The 16,175-nt window shown below is 32.3% G+C and overlaps 1 protein-coding gene and 1 pseudogene across 3 annotated transcripts; both read right to left on the bottom strand.

The window, feature by feature from the left end:
- Positions 1-841: 841 nt before the first annotated feature.
- LOC128290609 (mitogen-activated protein kinase homolog NTF6-like) lies at positions 842-3,894 on the bottom strand (annotated as a pseudogene).
- A 466-nt stretch (positions 3,895-4,360) lies between these two features.
- LOC108483221 (protein ALWAYS EARLY 3) lies at positions 4,361-14,475 on the bottom strand. Of its 3 annotated transcripts, none has more exons than XM_053025936.1 (20): positions 14,196-14,475; positions 13,432-13,558; positions 12,681-12,779; positions 12,393-12,455; positions 11,927-12,004; positions 11,432-11,615; positions 10,936-11,195; positions 10,479-10,854; positions 9,917-9,991; positions 8,949-9,163; positions 8,742-8,804; positions 7,857-8,180; positions 7,588-7,766; positions 7,228-7,510; positions 6,698-6,940; positions 6,373-6,429; positions 5,860-6,003; positions 5,558-5,773; positions 4,846-5,133; positions 4,361-4,709 (listed from the first exon to the last, which is right to left on the bottom strand). In XM_053025936.1, exons 2-20 carry the CDS (start codon positions 13,537-13,539, stop codon positions 4,545-4,547), a joined length of 3,420 nt encoding a protein of 1,139 aa, XP_052881896.1. In that variant the 5' UTR covers positions 13,540-13,558; positions 14,196-14,475; the 3' UTR covers positions 4,361-4,544. The 3 variants fall into 3 exon arrangements, with proteins under 3 accessions (XP_052881896.1, XP_017641987.1, XP_017641988.1); XM_017786498.2 differs by having other exon boundaries at positions 6,373-6,534; XM_017786499.2 differs by having other exon boundaries at positions 6,373-6,534; positions 8,742-8,798; positions 14,196-14,434.
- Positions 14,476-16,175: the final 1,700 nt, after the last annotated feature.

Here is a 16,175-nt window from a genome sequence, read left to right on the forward strand (position 1 = left end):
TATTTGAGATTACAGCCCTACAGGCAGCACTTTAAAGAAGCTAAGGAATCAAAAGCTCTTTCCAACGTATTTTTAGACCGTTTCTGGTGGAGGCCAAAGTGGGACCAATTGCTTACAAATTAACTTTGCTAGAAGGATCTCCGATTTATCCCACTTTTCACGTATCTCAGCTCAAAAAGGACATTGTAAAGCTCCTACTTCACTTTTGTTTGCTCTTGTGGGTAATGATGGATCATTTAATAAGGAATTAGTGAGAATTCTCAATCAAAGGATGGCCAGAAAGGGTGATCATGCTGCTACTGAAGTTTTAGTTGAGTGGGTTAATACTTTTCCTAAAGACTCAACTTGGAAGAACTTATAGGAGCTTCAAGAACAATATCTAGCTTTTGATCATTGAGGACAAGGATTTGGTTTGATGGGAGCAATTTTTATGGAACGAATGGGAAAAGTCAACAAAAGTCAAACAACGGTCACTTGTTTTGAATTCCTATTAATTTTCATTAATTTTGTTTAATTTGTAAACATTGCGTTTTAGTTGAATTTTAATAAAACAAGGCGTTTTGGTGTGGAGGTGTCAGTCTGGTATAAAACGATATGTTTTGAGCCAAAGAACTATTTAACCGAAATGATGCATAGTGAGTTGATTTGTTAACAGTTGTATGTGAGTCGTTATTCTCCTATTTAGCCACTAATCAAGATTGGAAGGCAATTATGAATTTTTCCAATCAATTTTCCAATCTTTTTCTCTCATCTCTCTCATGCTCTGTTTCAATCTTCTCTTCATCTTCTGGTTATTTTCTTCTCTTAAATTTAAGATCGTAACAAATCCCTGTTGACAATGTCATTCCACTATCATATCTTGATTGAATTTCCAAGACTCTCTCCATACGAGCTCTTTTATGTTGTCTTTGTTCGATTTTGTCTACTCAAAATTGACGATGAAAGGAGATGGGCAAGTGGGTTCTTCATTTATTGGAAGAAGGCTTGATAAAGAAAATGAAGGTATCAAAATAACAATAACATCGTTAAAAGTTCGATACTAAGATAGTACCAATGATGGCCTTGCTCAGATCGAAAACCAACAATTTCTCTACAAGATCGACCACCACAGGTGACACTTTCGGAAACCATTCGACAAACGGTTGCTTCAATTATACATCGAGGAACCGACTCCCAATCTAATGATTTTCGTTGAAATGCAACAGATCAACTAGATATCCATAGCTGCAATATACTCTAAACAATTCAAGAAGAACTCAGGGGCTTGATACCATTTGGTTGCGACATTCTCGATCATGAAGTCCATTTCTGAGGCGATACTTGCAAGACCGAAATCACAAATCTTGAGATCGCAATTTGCATCGAGAAGCAGGTTGCTTGGTTTTATGCCTCAGTGAATAACATTCGCTAATGGCGTGCAACATTTATTATATCTTTGGCTTTTAAGACTTGGAATATATGAAACTAGGATTGACACAGTACAACGGCATGCGACATTCACTACGATCGAGCATATCGAATTAACAAAGATGGACTATGAATGACAATGATAACATCACGAACTACAAAACTCAAACAATCACATAAAAGCCAATACACGAAATCGGGATTAGTGATGCGCATTGGCATGTGACATTCATTATGATTGAGCATATCGATTCGACGAAGACAGAGCTACAAAAGACAGTGATAGCATTACGTACACTTCATATATATATTAGTGTGTGCTTGAAAGTAGTCGTCGACAAGGGGTTGGGTGGACCATATTATTTGATGTAGATCGGTGTCTATTAGCTTGTAAGCAATGTAAACATTATCGAACTTTTCCCTCTCTGGTGGTAGCATAATGTCCGTTAACTCAATAAATATATTTTCACTCATATGTTTCATTTTTTTTTAAATAATCGTATCAAACACATTATTATATGTAACACTTAAAACAAAGTTTAAGTACATTATCATGACCCATGTGCCGAAAGAGCTTGATTTCAGTCAAATACATAAACAATATTTTTCTTGTTGCAATATCTTCCTTTGCCTTAAAATAGGCCAAATTTTGGTATTAATTACTGTACTATGTGTAAGTTATTAATTTAATCCATGTATTTTTTGTTGAATTAGTCAATTTTAGTATTGTTTTTTTTTTAATTTTAAAATTTTAATCTTGATCTAAACTGTAGAAAACTGAATTTGTTTAGCTTAAATATTCTATTAGTCCTCTACTATGCGTAAAACAATAAATTTAGTTCATGTTCTTCAATTAAATTATTATTGTATTTTTTGAATTTTGAAATTTTAGTCTTAACCTAGATAATAACGAAAATTTGCTATTTCTTAAATATTATTTGGTAAACATATTATTATATGTGTAATATTATAATAGTTCATTATCTTCGCATAATACTCACAAAATTTTTCACCACTTTAGTCAATGATTTTAATGAGTATCATTTTGAGTCAAAATTGAAATTTTAAAATTCAAATAGTATACAAAATAAATCCATAATTTACGGCTAATATGGGTCTAAAAGCGAATTTGACTGAATACAAATTCAATTGTTTCCATTTAAATTAAGACTGAAAATTACAAAATTCAAACACTATAGAGATTAAAAGACCAAAATACATAGACTAAATTTATGAGTTATACATAATACAATGAATAATAGTAAAATTTATTGTTTTTTCTAAATTATTTTCAGTTCAAAATTCAAATAATCCATTTAAATATGTAGGCTGAAATAGGATAGGCTGCCTTTCTCGATATTTTTATGAAATTTATTTTTAAAATGTTTGGTTTAAAATTTAAGAATTTAATATTGTAGTTAAAAGTGTTTTTAAAAATAAAAGAAATGAGGTTTTGAAATAAAAATATGTATTTAATAATGTTTAAATTCGTTAATATTATAGATTTTAAGAATTGTAATTCATTACTAATATTTCAATATAATAAAATATATATTAATTATTTTTAAAATTTAATAGACATATAATTTATATTTTAAATATTATTTAGATATAATTGTTATAAATTTAAATATATAATGTTACATATTTGAAATAAATTTCAATTGAAAAATAATTGTATATAAAATATAAATATATATTTTTGAAAGACAGAGAAATATTATATAAGATACATTAAATTATAAATAAAGATTAAAAATGTCATTTGATTATTATTTTTACTTTTGAACTTTTAAATTATACAGTTTTTTTATCTAAACTTTTTGTAACTTTATATAACGATTTTATAATTTTTTCTTTATATAATTGATATATTATAAAAATTTTGAATTTTTAAAATTTATATATTTTATATAACACGTTCATATTATTTTATTTTGAATATATTATATATGTATAATTTCTTTTGTGATTTAACAAACAAATCAATTGAACCTATAATAAAAAAAAAATCAAACAATTAGATTACTGATTTCAGTTCTTGAATTCCAATTTCGTAAAGAAAGAATACCCATGATGCGAAAGATTTGCTAATCCCCTCTATCGATCTTTCCTGCAGCACAAAGGCATATTCCCATCCTCATCCTTTCCCCCCCATGCCACCAGACCCAACAACAAGACATTCGACAGCCTCTCCGCAACCGCCCATGAATAATGGATTACTAAAAGAAAAGGTACATCAAACGAGGCTTGTCTATGACTCACCTTCGACAACCCAACATACCTTGGAACGTTGTGGTCAGTACAAAATGACGTTATCTTCGACAAACTGACTAGCAACTTTATGCACTTTACATCCACTAACCTTCCGACTTCTAACGTGCAAACTGTTGGCGTTTGATGGCAACCACCAAGAGAAGGTTGGGCAATGCTCAACACCGACAGTTCAGTCATTAAGAATACAGAGTTGGCAGGCTTGGCCGCCATTATTCGTGACTCAAATGAATGGTGGATCAGACAAGTTTACCAACACATCCCAAAAGCCACGAGTATTGAAGCTAAATTATGAGGATTAAGAGATAGACTTGAACTTGCCAATAGTCTAAAAATTAGAAAATTAGAGACTGAATTGGACGCCACTGCTATTGCAAGTCTTATGACTAAAGATGGTTGCTCTAACCCACTTCTTGCTACTCTATCTCTGATTGCAGGATGCTCTTATCGAAACTCGACCAAAGTTCTATCAAGGGAAGACAATAGATGTGCTGATGCATTTGCTAGGATGGGCAGTAGCCTTTTGTTTTCATCTCTTTTTGGACTGTAATATACATGAAAATATACACAAAACACTAAGGAATACACAGATTGTTGGCTCTAGTTATTCAGCTAATAAAAACTGAAAATAAAGAGAGATACTGATGCATGGGAAATTAAAAAAAAAACGAAGATAGGCTTCAATCAAATGCAGAGAGACTTGAGTTTTAGTTTTTGGTTAATTTGATAATAATTGATACACGTATCTTTATTCATATTTAAAAAGGATAAGAAAAAAAAAAAGGAGTAAATAAAATTGGATAAGAAGAGTGTTGGATTGTTTTTACAACAACAATGGAGGAATTACAACATACCTGATTTCATCATGTGGGAACTAATGCCAATATCTGATTCCTAATAATTCCCATACATTTCTGTATCTCTGTGTAAATCGGTAGATTTTGTGAACAACATGGCTTCAAACTTGTAACTGCTGAATCTAGCACCTCTGCAACATCTCCTGGTGGGAACTGTCTTTCTGTACATTTCTGCAATTTTTTCAGGATAGGTGTGAGGTAACCGGAATCAGATTTTATGATCCACAAGCAATTTAGCCTTTATACTATAGAAGATACATCGTTAATGGAGAACATCTAAATACCAAGGAGTCATTGAGATAATTACCTGTATCATGAGCAAGGTGGCTACACAATGCGAAATAAGGTCTGAAGGGATTTTAAGTTCATCTTGGTCTGACAAGTTTTGCAGCTTCATCTCAGGTATATGACTAGTTGCAAATGGATATGATGAACAAGCAGTCAGATTATCATGACTACGGACAGAGTCTACTGGGGCCGCAGACCTCGGAGCAGGTGCACTAAACTCATTCAATGAAAGCTGGTTATTTACGAAATCTATTGCATCCTCAATCCTCTCAATGTTTTTCCCCCCTTTTCTCAAAGATGACATAGCCTGAGATGGTAATTTATGTTTAATCAGAATTACAAAGCAATCTAAAGTGGCTACAAGAACACTGCTATGTTTAATCATAACCATCTTCTAGGCAAAATCAGCCACATCTTTGAATTCTGCCTCAAATACCAAATTAAGCTCGAGACTTAGTTCCAAGCAAATATGCTTCTCAGGACATTCGAATATCAAGATTTTTATCAAGTTTTTACAAACATGTGATGAACATGTCATCCTAAAAATGAAATTAAAATATTCCACTAAAATAGAGGTAAGCTCTACCACCAAAATTATGTATACATTTATAGAATTTACATTGTTAAGTCATGCTATCTCATATAGTTTAGCTCGAGGATTGCTGCTGCAAAAGGTTTAGGCTCAAGCACAGTTGATATATAACAGTTCAATCATCAATGCCTTGTTTTACCTGCAAGGCTGCGTCAACCATTGATCGAGCTTTCCTTCTTGAACTTTCAACAATTTCAGCTACATGGGATACGGATTCTTGGACATGATGCATAGATTCAAAAGAGCTCAACTGAGAGCCTTGCTCACCAATTTTACCCGAGGGCTTCAGCGGCTTACCCGAGGAGGTCCCTTGATATGTATTCCGTTGCCTCAAGCACAACAGAGCAGAAGAAACCTGCAAAAGGAAGAAAAAAGTTAGGATATAATGGTAAATGACAATAATGTAGAGATAAAGCAAGATGGCTTATTGGCATCCCATGCCTGTTCATTGATTTCATTCAACTGTAAGAGAACAGCAGCATATTGCTTCTTGAAAGAATCTGAATCCTTTATATAGTTGTCTCCACCTTTCTGGTTTTCCAACACCTCATCATTCATACGTCGCAGTTCAGACACAATGGCCTCCTGCAAATGCTAACACAACTTAAGCTCACTTCTCTGACATTATTTAACAAAATAATTTGAACAAGATTCTATGTCAGCCTCAGATAAACACAATAAACGTGGAGCATAAACCATACAACACAACAATGAGAATCACAATACTGATGCCCCAATGCCGCAAAAAAAATCACCAAGTATGGAGGTAAGATAGGATAAAAGTAACATTTTATTAAAAGAGTAGAAATAACAAGGAACAAAGAATGCTCATGTATTAGAAGTATGCAACATACAACAGGCACTGCACAAGTTTCTATAAGAACTTGAGTTAAAAAATAGGGAGGGGGAAAGAATGATTTGCCAGCAGATTAATGCATAACAGCTAATATGAACCTTTTTATCAAGAGCACGAGTCAACTGAGAAAGTGCTTCAACATCAGCTTCTCTTGCCTGAACCAGCGACACAGCAGAAGGCTGAGAATTTATTGCTTGTTGAGTATAAACAGTTTCAGTAGGCCCAATTTTAAGTTGTAAATTAGGACTTGATGAATCAACCTGGCCAAAGACATTTATCATTATACTAGGTAACAGTTATTCTGATTCAATACTGCTTCCTAAATCAAAACTTTCAGCTAATACTCCAATATGAAAGTGATTTACCTTGAATTGATTTTATTTGATATGCATGAATTACATCTATTTTGCAGTCATAACTTACCTTAACTAGCTGTGATAAATTGCCAACACTGAAAGTTGATGGGGAAGTATGAGATGGACTATTGGCATTCTCCAAGTTATCACATTGCATAAATTTGATGTTCTCTTCCATCTTGCTTTCTTTTGACTGCCCATTCATTTTGAGCTCATTGTAGTTCTCAACAAATTTACGGATGGCAGCATTTTGTCTTGAAAGGGAAGCAGGCAAATTTTCCATTGGGTTTAAAGGCATACAATCAACATCCTGCAATGAAAAGTGTATATATCACTTGTAAAATTTGGTAGGAAAGGACAAAAGTAAAATAAGAACAAGCTAAGTAAATTTAGTTGATGGCAGAGAATTATGTTAAACACAAATAATCAAGCAGATATGAGTACATCCACTTGTATATTTAGACAGAAAAAATCTAAGGAACCTCCTAAAGCCTTAGCCTGTCGTTAACCATCAGACTGAAACATTAATGACAACAATCTACATCAGCAGTTGAGTGAAATGAACATGCAGCCATCATATATAACATAAAAAGTTACCATAACAAATTCCACTCCTAGCTCAGGGCTGTCAAACTGAATCCGGTATCTACTATAGTCAACAGTTAACACACTTCCATCATGAATCTCTCTAGTTTTTGGATGAACAGCAATAACAGGTTGTCCAACCGATAGAGGTCGAGCTAAATCAGTTGGAAGTCCTTCACCAATACCGGCATGGAGTTCAGCATAATGCCTTCTAACCGACTCCCGGTATTGATTAAGCTTCTCCCTTTCTTCCTTTAAAAATTGCACAGAAAACCGCCGTGGTTTGCCAAGGGAACTGCATCAAGGTGACATTGTATAAGTAGAGCACCAAACCCTAAGACCTTATAAAGATTCCAAAGTAGAAAGCTATACCTCCTTATTACACCCCATTCAACACGAGTTAATCTAGGAATATGACCTAATCCTACATGATCCAAATACTCCACAAACTCCCTTTTGGCGAACCATGGATAATCAATTGTACTATAGAACCATTCAAAGGCACACCATCTCCGTGCTTGGTATGAACAAAGGAAGTTACAAAGCTTTTCCTGTCATACAGAATATACACATACATGAAGGGGGGAAAAACCCAATATGTAGAAACTCAAGTTCTCAGTAGTTGAAGTAAAAAGTGTTACCTTCAGATCCAGTGCTCCATCATGGAATAATGTAACTGGCCCACTAATTTTGCCCTTTACAATATTATCAGAGGACTTTATACCCTTCCTAATTGCTGGTTTCCGCACATCCGTCTTTCGCTTACTCCTGATTTTTGTCGGTAGGTTGACCTGGTTAACAGATGAAACCTGTATAGTAGATGGAGCTGAATTGTTCAAGTCCCTTCCTTGATCAGTACTGGAGGAGGCATGCTCTGGAGGTCTCACAAATTTCCCTTGCTTTGGATGTACAAAATTATTAGACTGTTTACCTTTACTCAGAAGATTCTTTACCTCACCAGAAGCCTAAAAAATGCATATAAAAATAGCAATGTCACAAACACTAATAAGTTATGAAGGGAAGGACATGAACCCATAACTCAATTGAGCATTAAAACTGAGTTGATCATTTACTTATTTCCTAAATTTAGATCTAAAACAGACTTTCTTCCTGCATGGTCTCCGTAGTCAACTCAAAACTTTACGTACTTATTTACTTCAAATTTATGTCCCTACTATCTTTACTTTTATTCAATAATAATAAAATTACTTAATATTTTTCATAGCACTCTTATAAAATTAATTGTTATATTCCTTTCTCTGTTTGTCATTCAAACTCAAGCTGTAGGTGCCACATAAACATGCACCCACTTCATACAGTTAAATACATATAATCTCAGAATTAAGAACCCGCTTAATTAGTAAAATGCCCATCAAACATTCTGAAAAAGAGAAGTATCTTAAGATTTCATCATATCAATTAGGGAACTGAAATGAGATTTTACATTAAAATTTTAACTTTGTTTATAAAAGCACAAAAAACAGCAATCTTAAATCTTTGAAGCTAAACAAGTGAAAAATACAAACCTCAATGTTTGGAGATTCACCCAACTGAGAATCAGCGTCAGTTTCATCTTTTGGAATCTGCAACTAGAGAGCAAGTTGCATATGGTCATTGTCTCATGTTAGAAACCCACTTTGTTTTTTTCTTCCCCAGAATAGAACCAATAGGAAATTAAAGGATTTACCTACAAAAAAAAAAAAAAAAAGCAAACAGATACTATCAACTCTTACTTTATAAGGTGAGGATTTCTGTCTCATTTTCCTCATTCCAACATTAGCCGGATGTGCCTCCTTTGCTTCAGGAATAGCACGAACATCATGACCAAAATGTTTTCCATGTCTAGATGTTTTGGAGGCAGAGCCTTTAGCTCCAGGAACAAGATGATTTCCTTTCAGTTTAGTCTTATCAACTTCATTTTTCTCTTCCTTATGCTGCACAGATGACTCTGACACAGGAAAAAAAAAAAAAGGTGGGGTGTTACACGTACATAAATCCATCCAAACAGAAAGATCTTTAAGAGTTGTGAGTCATCAAGAAGGATTTATGGTGGTAGTTCAACGGGGTACAAATGAAATGTTAAAAATTAGAATAGTTTTATCTTTTTCTAAGATTGCAGGCTTGCCCTTAATGAAATGATTATCTAGAGAATGAAAATGCCATTTGAAGATCTTACTTATGTCACACCTATAATCCAGGAGGGGAAAAAATGGGGGGCATAAGATACTGCTTACAAATGACCCAAAATATTTTGACCATTCAAACCCTTCTAAAATTTCTCTTGCAGATATAATTTAATTTCATGACTCATTACTCACTTCAATTCAGATCTAAGTATGACAGAAAGCTGAATCAGGCAAAATTAAGGTGGCAACTAAGGCGTATTACATAGACAAAACTTGCAAACTTGGTAGCAGTTAACTATAAAGGTTGTCACATGCATAGCAATGATGGAACAAGGTGATACATTGCAAATTCAATCTAATCGCTTGGCGTTTCATTGGAGGCATTATTTTCAGAGATTTGGCTAAACAACAAGATAGGCAATTATTTAACAAGGCATTAATGTCAAATCCTATCCTGATTATGCATCTGACAAGGCTCATGCACCTTAAGGATTAATAGAAATGATAAGTATGACAAAGAAAAAACAAGCCAGCTAATATAACAGTAAATCCTATAACAATACCATGCATCTTACCGGTGTCGGCAGTCTCCGGCATCATCAAGGACAGATCTGCTAGAGTTTGCAGGGCATCGAAGGCAGTGTCTTCAACTACAAGATAAATAAATAAGATTCAAACAGAATTCATGACACAAGACATAGACAAAGTTCCTTAGATTAAAGTAAATAGTAAGGTTGAAGTCAAAGCTCACTCAAATCAATTCACAAAGAGAAACTGGGAAAAAAAAGATCAAGCATGATTTACAATCTAACAAGATTTTGAAAAAATTATCTTTGAATATTGCAAGGAAATCAAGGTGGAACTGAAAGCAGAAAAAGTTTTCTAAGAAACAGGAATTTGGGTAAATTAATTTTCTGAAGAGAAAAAAGGCAAAATTCAATCACCAGATAACATAGGTACAAAAAGCATAACCATACATAAAACAAGTAAGCAATAACCAAAAAATAATGTATCCAAGATCATAGGATTACCTTGGATACAGTAACATTTGTGAATAAAAGTTGCAAACCAGAGGGAAAAAGAAAAGGAATAGAGAACAGGGGAAGAAGACTTTCTTAGAGGCAAATACCATCATACCTCCTTCAAACAACACCTTTTTACTTCTTTTTCTTGGACCCTTGATGGAGGCTCTAGAAGTTTTAGCATCTTCAACCTCACAATCAAACTTTCCCTTGAAATCACATAATTGTTGTCCTTCTTCTGTCCCACTACAGGCTTCTTTTGTGTCTTCCAGATGGTTTACACTTTCCTCAATCTCTGGCTTCCTTCTGTAATATCTTTTCCCCTTCTGTTGAACTTCAACGGTACCAGTGCCTTCTATATTCCTTGAATAGTTTTTGTCTTTAGCATAATCTGCATTATCTGCTTCAGTGCTTCCTAAGCTTAATTCACAAGCATCCTCATCCACTTCACTACCGTGAATCTTGGCACTAGTAGTTTCTGAGTCAGCATTCTGAAAAAAGAAATCAAGTAAATTCCGAATGTAAGGAAGTAGTGACAAGAGCATTGTGAATATCAAATAAAGACATATTACCATCCTTTCACTGTTGATGACAGATGAAGGCGTCTCTGCTTTTCTATTTGGTGTTCTAGAAACTTGGGGAGAGCCACCTCTTTGTGATGCCTCCGTCAATGCTAGTGCTACCTCATGAGCAACATCATCATCAACTGCATCCACCTTTAGTTTCATGCCCTGCCTAATAGGTGAAAAATACCTTTCCCCTTTGTTTTTGTCATGAGAAAAAGAAATAGGAACACGAGGAGTCCTTTTTCCGACAGCACGGGGCCTACTTTCTGAAATGATTGAAGAAAACAAGTAAAAACTACAGGGACAAAACAAATACAGCAGCCTACTATTAAGAGCTTAAATTTCAATATTTATATCCATTGCTGAATAAGGTTGAGCTTTCCTAGACTAGCTTAATTTCTACTAATAAACCCAAAATGCGAATGCCGCCTCAAACACCCAATGTATATGTAGAACATTTATACGTAGCAAGACAAGACAGAGAGTGAAACAGAGATCTTACCAGAGCGCCTCCTCTTCAACAATGACAAGCAACTTGAATTAGCTGAAGGAAATTGCAAAAGATCTGGAAGCGGCTTATCTGAACTTTTAGAAGGTTGATCTCGAATTTTTCCCCTGCTACGCTTCTGAGGTTTCCTAGAAACTCCCATGCCCTCATTGCTCTCTTGTTCGCTGTCACTTCCTCCCTGCCATCTCACAGTCCAATAACCTCAGTTCCATAAAAGCCATGTATGAAAGGCATACCTTAAAGATTAGATGTCCTAGATGCATCCATACTCCATTAATAGAATCCAAAACACCACACCATAATGATACCTCAGAAATAATCCAATCAACTTAAGAACTAGACAAGCATATCTTTGGACAATAAGGTGCTAGTGCTATTGCACAAGGTGACTGACAAAGGATTAAATAATCTAAGTTGCAGAATATAAGTGCAAATCTCAGATCAATGTAAAATTCTAAAGAATCATACCAGATTAAATTAGACACTCACCATAACAGAATAATGATCCGTCATCATTGCTATGAGCCCAACCACAGAAGCAGTGCCCTCAGGAAGAGATAAGTAGGCCTGAAAATATGGTAACATTCTCTATTCTTGAGTTTAACTTAAAAACACCCAAGAACCTTCTTGATATTGTCAGTCACACATGATTATGGTGAAAATACCATCCTTTCATTAGCAAATGATAATAATATGATTAAGATATATTTAAGAAAAAAAGGGGTCAAATATGATATATAACTACAGTATTTGTGTCACATGAGAAAGCTTATTGATGATGGCTAGATGGCAACATGGAAAAACTTATGCAACTCAAATGTCTCATACTTGAGAGCTAAAAAGGGAAAGAAAGAAATACAAATTGTTGAAAAGGGTACAGGCATAAAGCATATAAGTTCCACCAAATAAAGAAAAAAAGTTATCATATGTATTCTGATACTAAAACAATGCTTACCCTGTTCATAGTGTAAAGAGCTTCAACCATTTCCACAGACCGATTACGTATCATAGTAGCCACCTAGAAACCCAGGAGTAGCAAAATCAGAAATAATATAACCACAACAACCAAAAGCCAGATGTCCCAACAACATGACCATAAAAGCAACTATACTAGAGTAGATTTTCCAATTTTATAATATATAGAAAATTAGAGTAGCAATGCCTACAACATGTTCCATCTAAACAAAACTTAATCACAAGTCCAAGACCAATAAAGAAACCCAGTACATTAATCACAACTAACCTTCTTCCAATCTTTTCCATACTTACGATATGCTTCATAGAAACATTCAAGCTCTTCCTTAGTCCATTGAGGCCCTAACATGTCAGATAGCTTCCTTTTCTGCACATTATACATTAGCGTTATAAAAAAAATTGATTCCAGAATAAAAATTTTTATTATGTGTAGAAAGATCCCAAGACAATAATAAAGAACTAATATTAACATGAATCAAAGGAAACATTTTTCTTTTATTTCCCGTTTGGCACTTGGCTAGAAAGTTATGGTGATTTTCTGAATTTCTAAATCCCATAATAGCCATGCTACCAGAATCTATAGACACTAGACAAAAGGGAAACTTTGAACTGCAAACCTCACAGCTGCAACTCTTAAATTTCAGGTCAGTGCCTGATTCTTTTACAAACATCACTTCATAGTTCATACTTGATCACATTTTAACACATCAACTCAGTCAAACCCTTTTTGTACATATAAGCTTAAACCAAAACATATAAAGGGTGAAAACCCATCAAGGCAGGCGGTAATGAAAGAATAGTTAGAGGAATAAATAAACTAAATTTAAAACAGATTACAAAAAGTATCAACAACAAAAAAAAAATCCCAAGAACAGTATGTAGTCAAGAAATGTGATCAAATAACAAAAAGGGATGAGCAATAGATGTTACCCATATAACCTAATGAAATGAAAGACTTGAAATTAAACAGATAAATACATCAAAACTAAAAATACTTGAAAAACTAATCAAGAACTCACCCGTTTCCCACTTCTCTTAGCACTACTATCTCCATCTTTACTAGAAGCAACCTCGTTAACATAAGAAAACTTCTTATTTACACTCTTAGATTTCCTAGACGGAGCCATGAGGAACTTCCTCAATTACCTGAAACATACTCAAAATCGGAACAACAAATTAGTGAGTCAATTTCTAGAGTTGAAATGCAAAGTTCACCTCAAACATTCTTTTTTCTCCATAAAAAAAGAATAAAAAGAACAGGAAAAAAAATAGAGAAATCTTAAATAAAATATTCAACTTGAATTTCAAATTTAACCTCATAAAAATTTCATTTCTACTTCTAGCTCTAAAAAGAATTAAAAACAAAAAACCAGGCTTTGTCAAAAGAATCCATAATCTACAAAAGTCAAATTTATTAAACAACAAAATTACAGAAGAAGGAAATAGCAGAGATCAGGTCAGCCATGTTTACTAATCAAAGTAAACACCGCGATTAACTGATGTTTGGTTCATAGGTTGCCGAGAAAGCAAAAGAAAAAGAAAAAAAAAGTGAAAATAAAGAAGAAAAATTTGCAGTTCAAAAACAAAAAGTTTTCACTAGTAACACACACACACACAAAAATAAAGAAAAGCTCACTCAATTTAGTGTCGAATTACTTTAATTCAAACACTAAAAAAATTTTAAAAAAAATAAATTGCTTCTCTAGAAAAACCGAATCGAGAAGAAGAAATCGAAGTAAATAAAAACAATTTCAAAAAAAAAAGGGAAACGAAAAAAGCTTACCATGTACCGATCGAGAACATTGAGGAAAAAGAATTAGAAGAAGAAGATGAAGAAGCGATCAAGTAAAACGCGAGCTTCTTCTACGATGAGCAATTATTTTTTTCTGTTATTTTCTTAATTTTGAGCTTTTTTATTGGATTATTGAAGATTGAAAATGGTAGGAGATAAAGAAGAAAATGGGAGAATTTAGGGATATAACCGCGAAACTTTAAAATAAAAATTAAAAAAAGAAAAACGAAAATTAATTGAAAATGGCTAAACAAAAACTTTTTTTTTCTGTCACCGGTTTTTTAATTTCTGAATTTTACTTTTATTTTATGATTATGATATTATGATATGTTTTAATCTAGACCGTTGAAAAATATTTATCAGCAAATATTTGTAGTAAGTTTTATTTTTTATTTTTTATTTCTAATATAAAATGAAATTTAAAAGCCGCATTAGATTATATCTTTGTAGTAAATTAGTTACTTTTAACTTACATTAAGACTTAATTGTCAATACGCTATAGATATTTATAAGTTTGATTTCAATTTTAATATTTATATTTCTTTTTAAAATTAAAATTTGTTTTGTTTATTTTCTTTTTATTGAATTTTTTGGGATTAATACTTAAATTGTACATAAACTTTGATATAATTTACAATTCTATATAACAATTTTATGTTAAATCATGTATAAATTCATTACATGACCTTTTATTAGATTAGAAAAGAAAAGCAAATTTAAATTGTTTCCACCTAAATTAAAAAATAAATCCACTTGGGAAAATGATTTTTATTTCTTGAGGAATTTTTTTAATTATAGGTGGAAATAATTTAGGTTTGTTTATTTTTAAATTTAAAAAATGTCATATCAGTAATTTACTATGATTTAAAGAGAAATTTTGCCACATAGATAACGGAGTTAGTGAAATGTAAAAATAAACCAAAATTAAAATTTGATATATACAAATGTATCAATTAAAGGTGATGTAAAACATTATAAATCGTAGCAATGTTGATGTATAATTTTAATATTTATTCCATTTTTTTTTGTAAAACATTAGGTACGTGTAACAAAATCCTTTAACTACAACTCTATTCAAGTAAAAACTTTAATATATTTATGAAATTTTAACATTAATTATACTCTTATTATATACAATTTTATTTAAGATTAAGAGTGTTAAAATGGTTAATTAATTGAATCTTTTAAGTCGTGGTTTATCGATTGTATGTTCACCTTTTTAAAAAATAATTAGGGTTCGCATTTTTATTATATCAAGTGGTTAATTTGATTATTACTTGAATCGAACAATCATAGTTAAAAAATTAAATTATTAATCGGATTTTGAAAATTATTAACTAGATTGAATTAATTAACCGAAATTTGTAATATGTTTTTTATTTTTATTTTAATTCAAACAAATTTAAAACAAGACAAAAACAAATTGTGTCTAACACTAAATTAAAAACATAATAACAAACCTTACATTAAAAACATAACTAATACCCACTCCATGTAGATAACAAACCAATTGTTACAATGTTAATGATAGCACAAAGAAAGATGAGATAACACAATTAACAACAATTTGGAACATCAATTACAAAGTTCTCAACAAAAATGAAATAATATGATTGATTTGTGATGATATTTTGAAATGAAAATTGAAAGGAAAAAAAATAAAGAAAGTGAAAAATAGTGTGTAGGGTTTTAGTGTTTTTTTTTTTTGGTTTTGCATTTTGTTAATTGTTTTAATTTTTCATAATAATTTTTTGTCCATTGCATCAATAGTTATAGGTTTATTTGGTTAAATATATATTGGGTTTATACTAAATTATGTCACACTTAGATTGAAAAATAAATTTTATGGAAAAATTTTACCTAAAAATAATAAGGTAAACTACATTAGTAGTTACTCAACTATTAGTAAATTTTATTTTTGGTCATTAAACTATGAAAAGTTACAAAATAGTCACCTAACTATGAAAATTA

The sequence above is a fragment of the Gossypium arboreum genome, chromosome 3 (genome assembly GCF_025698485.1).
Source record: "Gossypium arboreum isolate Shixiya-1 chromosome 3, ASM2569848v2, whole genome shotgun sequence".
Classification (NCBI taxonomy): domain Eukaryota; kingdom Viridiplantae; phylum Streptophyta; class Magnoliopsida; order Malvales; family Malvaceae; genus Gossypium; species Gossypium arboreum.

Excerpts from the sequence above, each read along its gene's own strand:
- LOC108483221 (XM_017786498.2), bottom strand. The coding sequence starts at position 13,539 with ATGGCTCCGTCTAGGAAATCTAAGAGTGTAAATAAGAAGTTTTCTTAT. Across the intron at positions 11,196-11,431 it reads GTTGAAGAGGAGGCGCTCTG|AAAGTAGGCCCCGTGCTGTC; the intron begins GTAAGATCTCTG and ends CAATCATTTCAG. Across the intron at positions 10,855-10,935 it reads TCATCAACAGTGAAAGGATG|AATGCTGACTCAGAAACTAC; the intron begins GTAATATGTCTT and ends TTCTTTTTTCAG.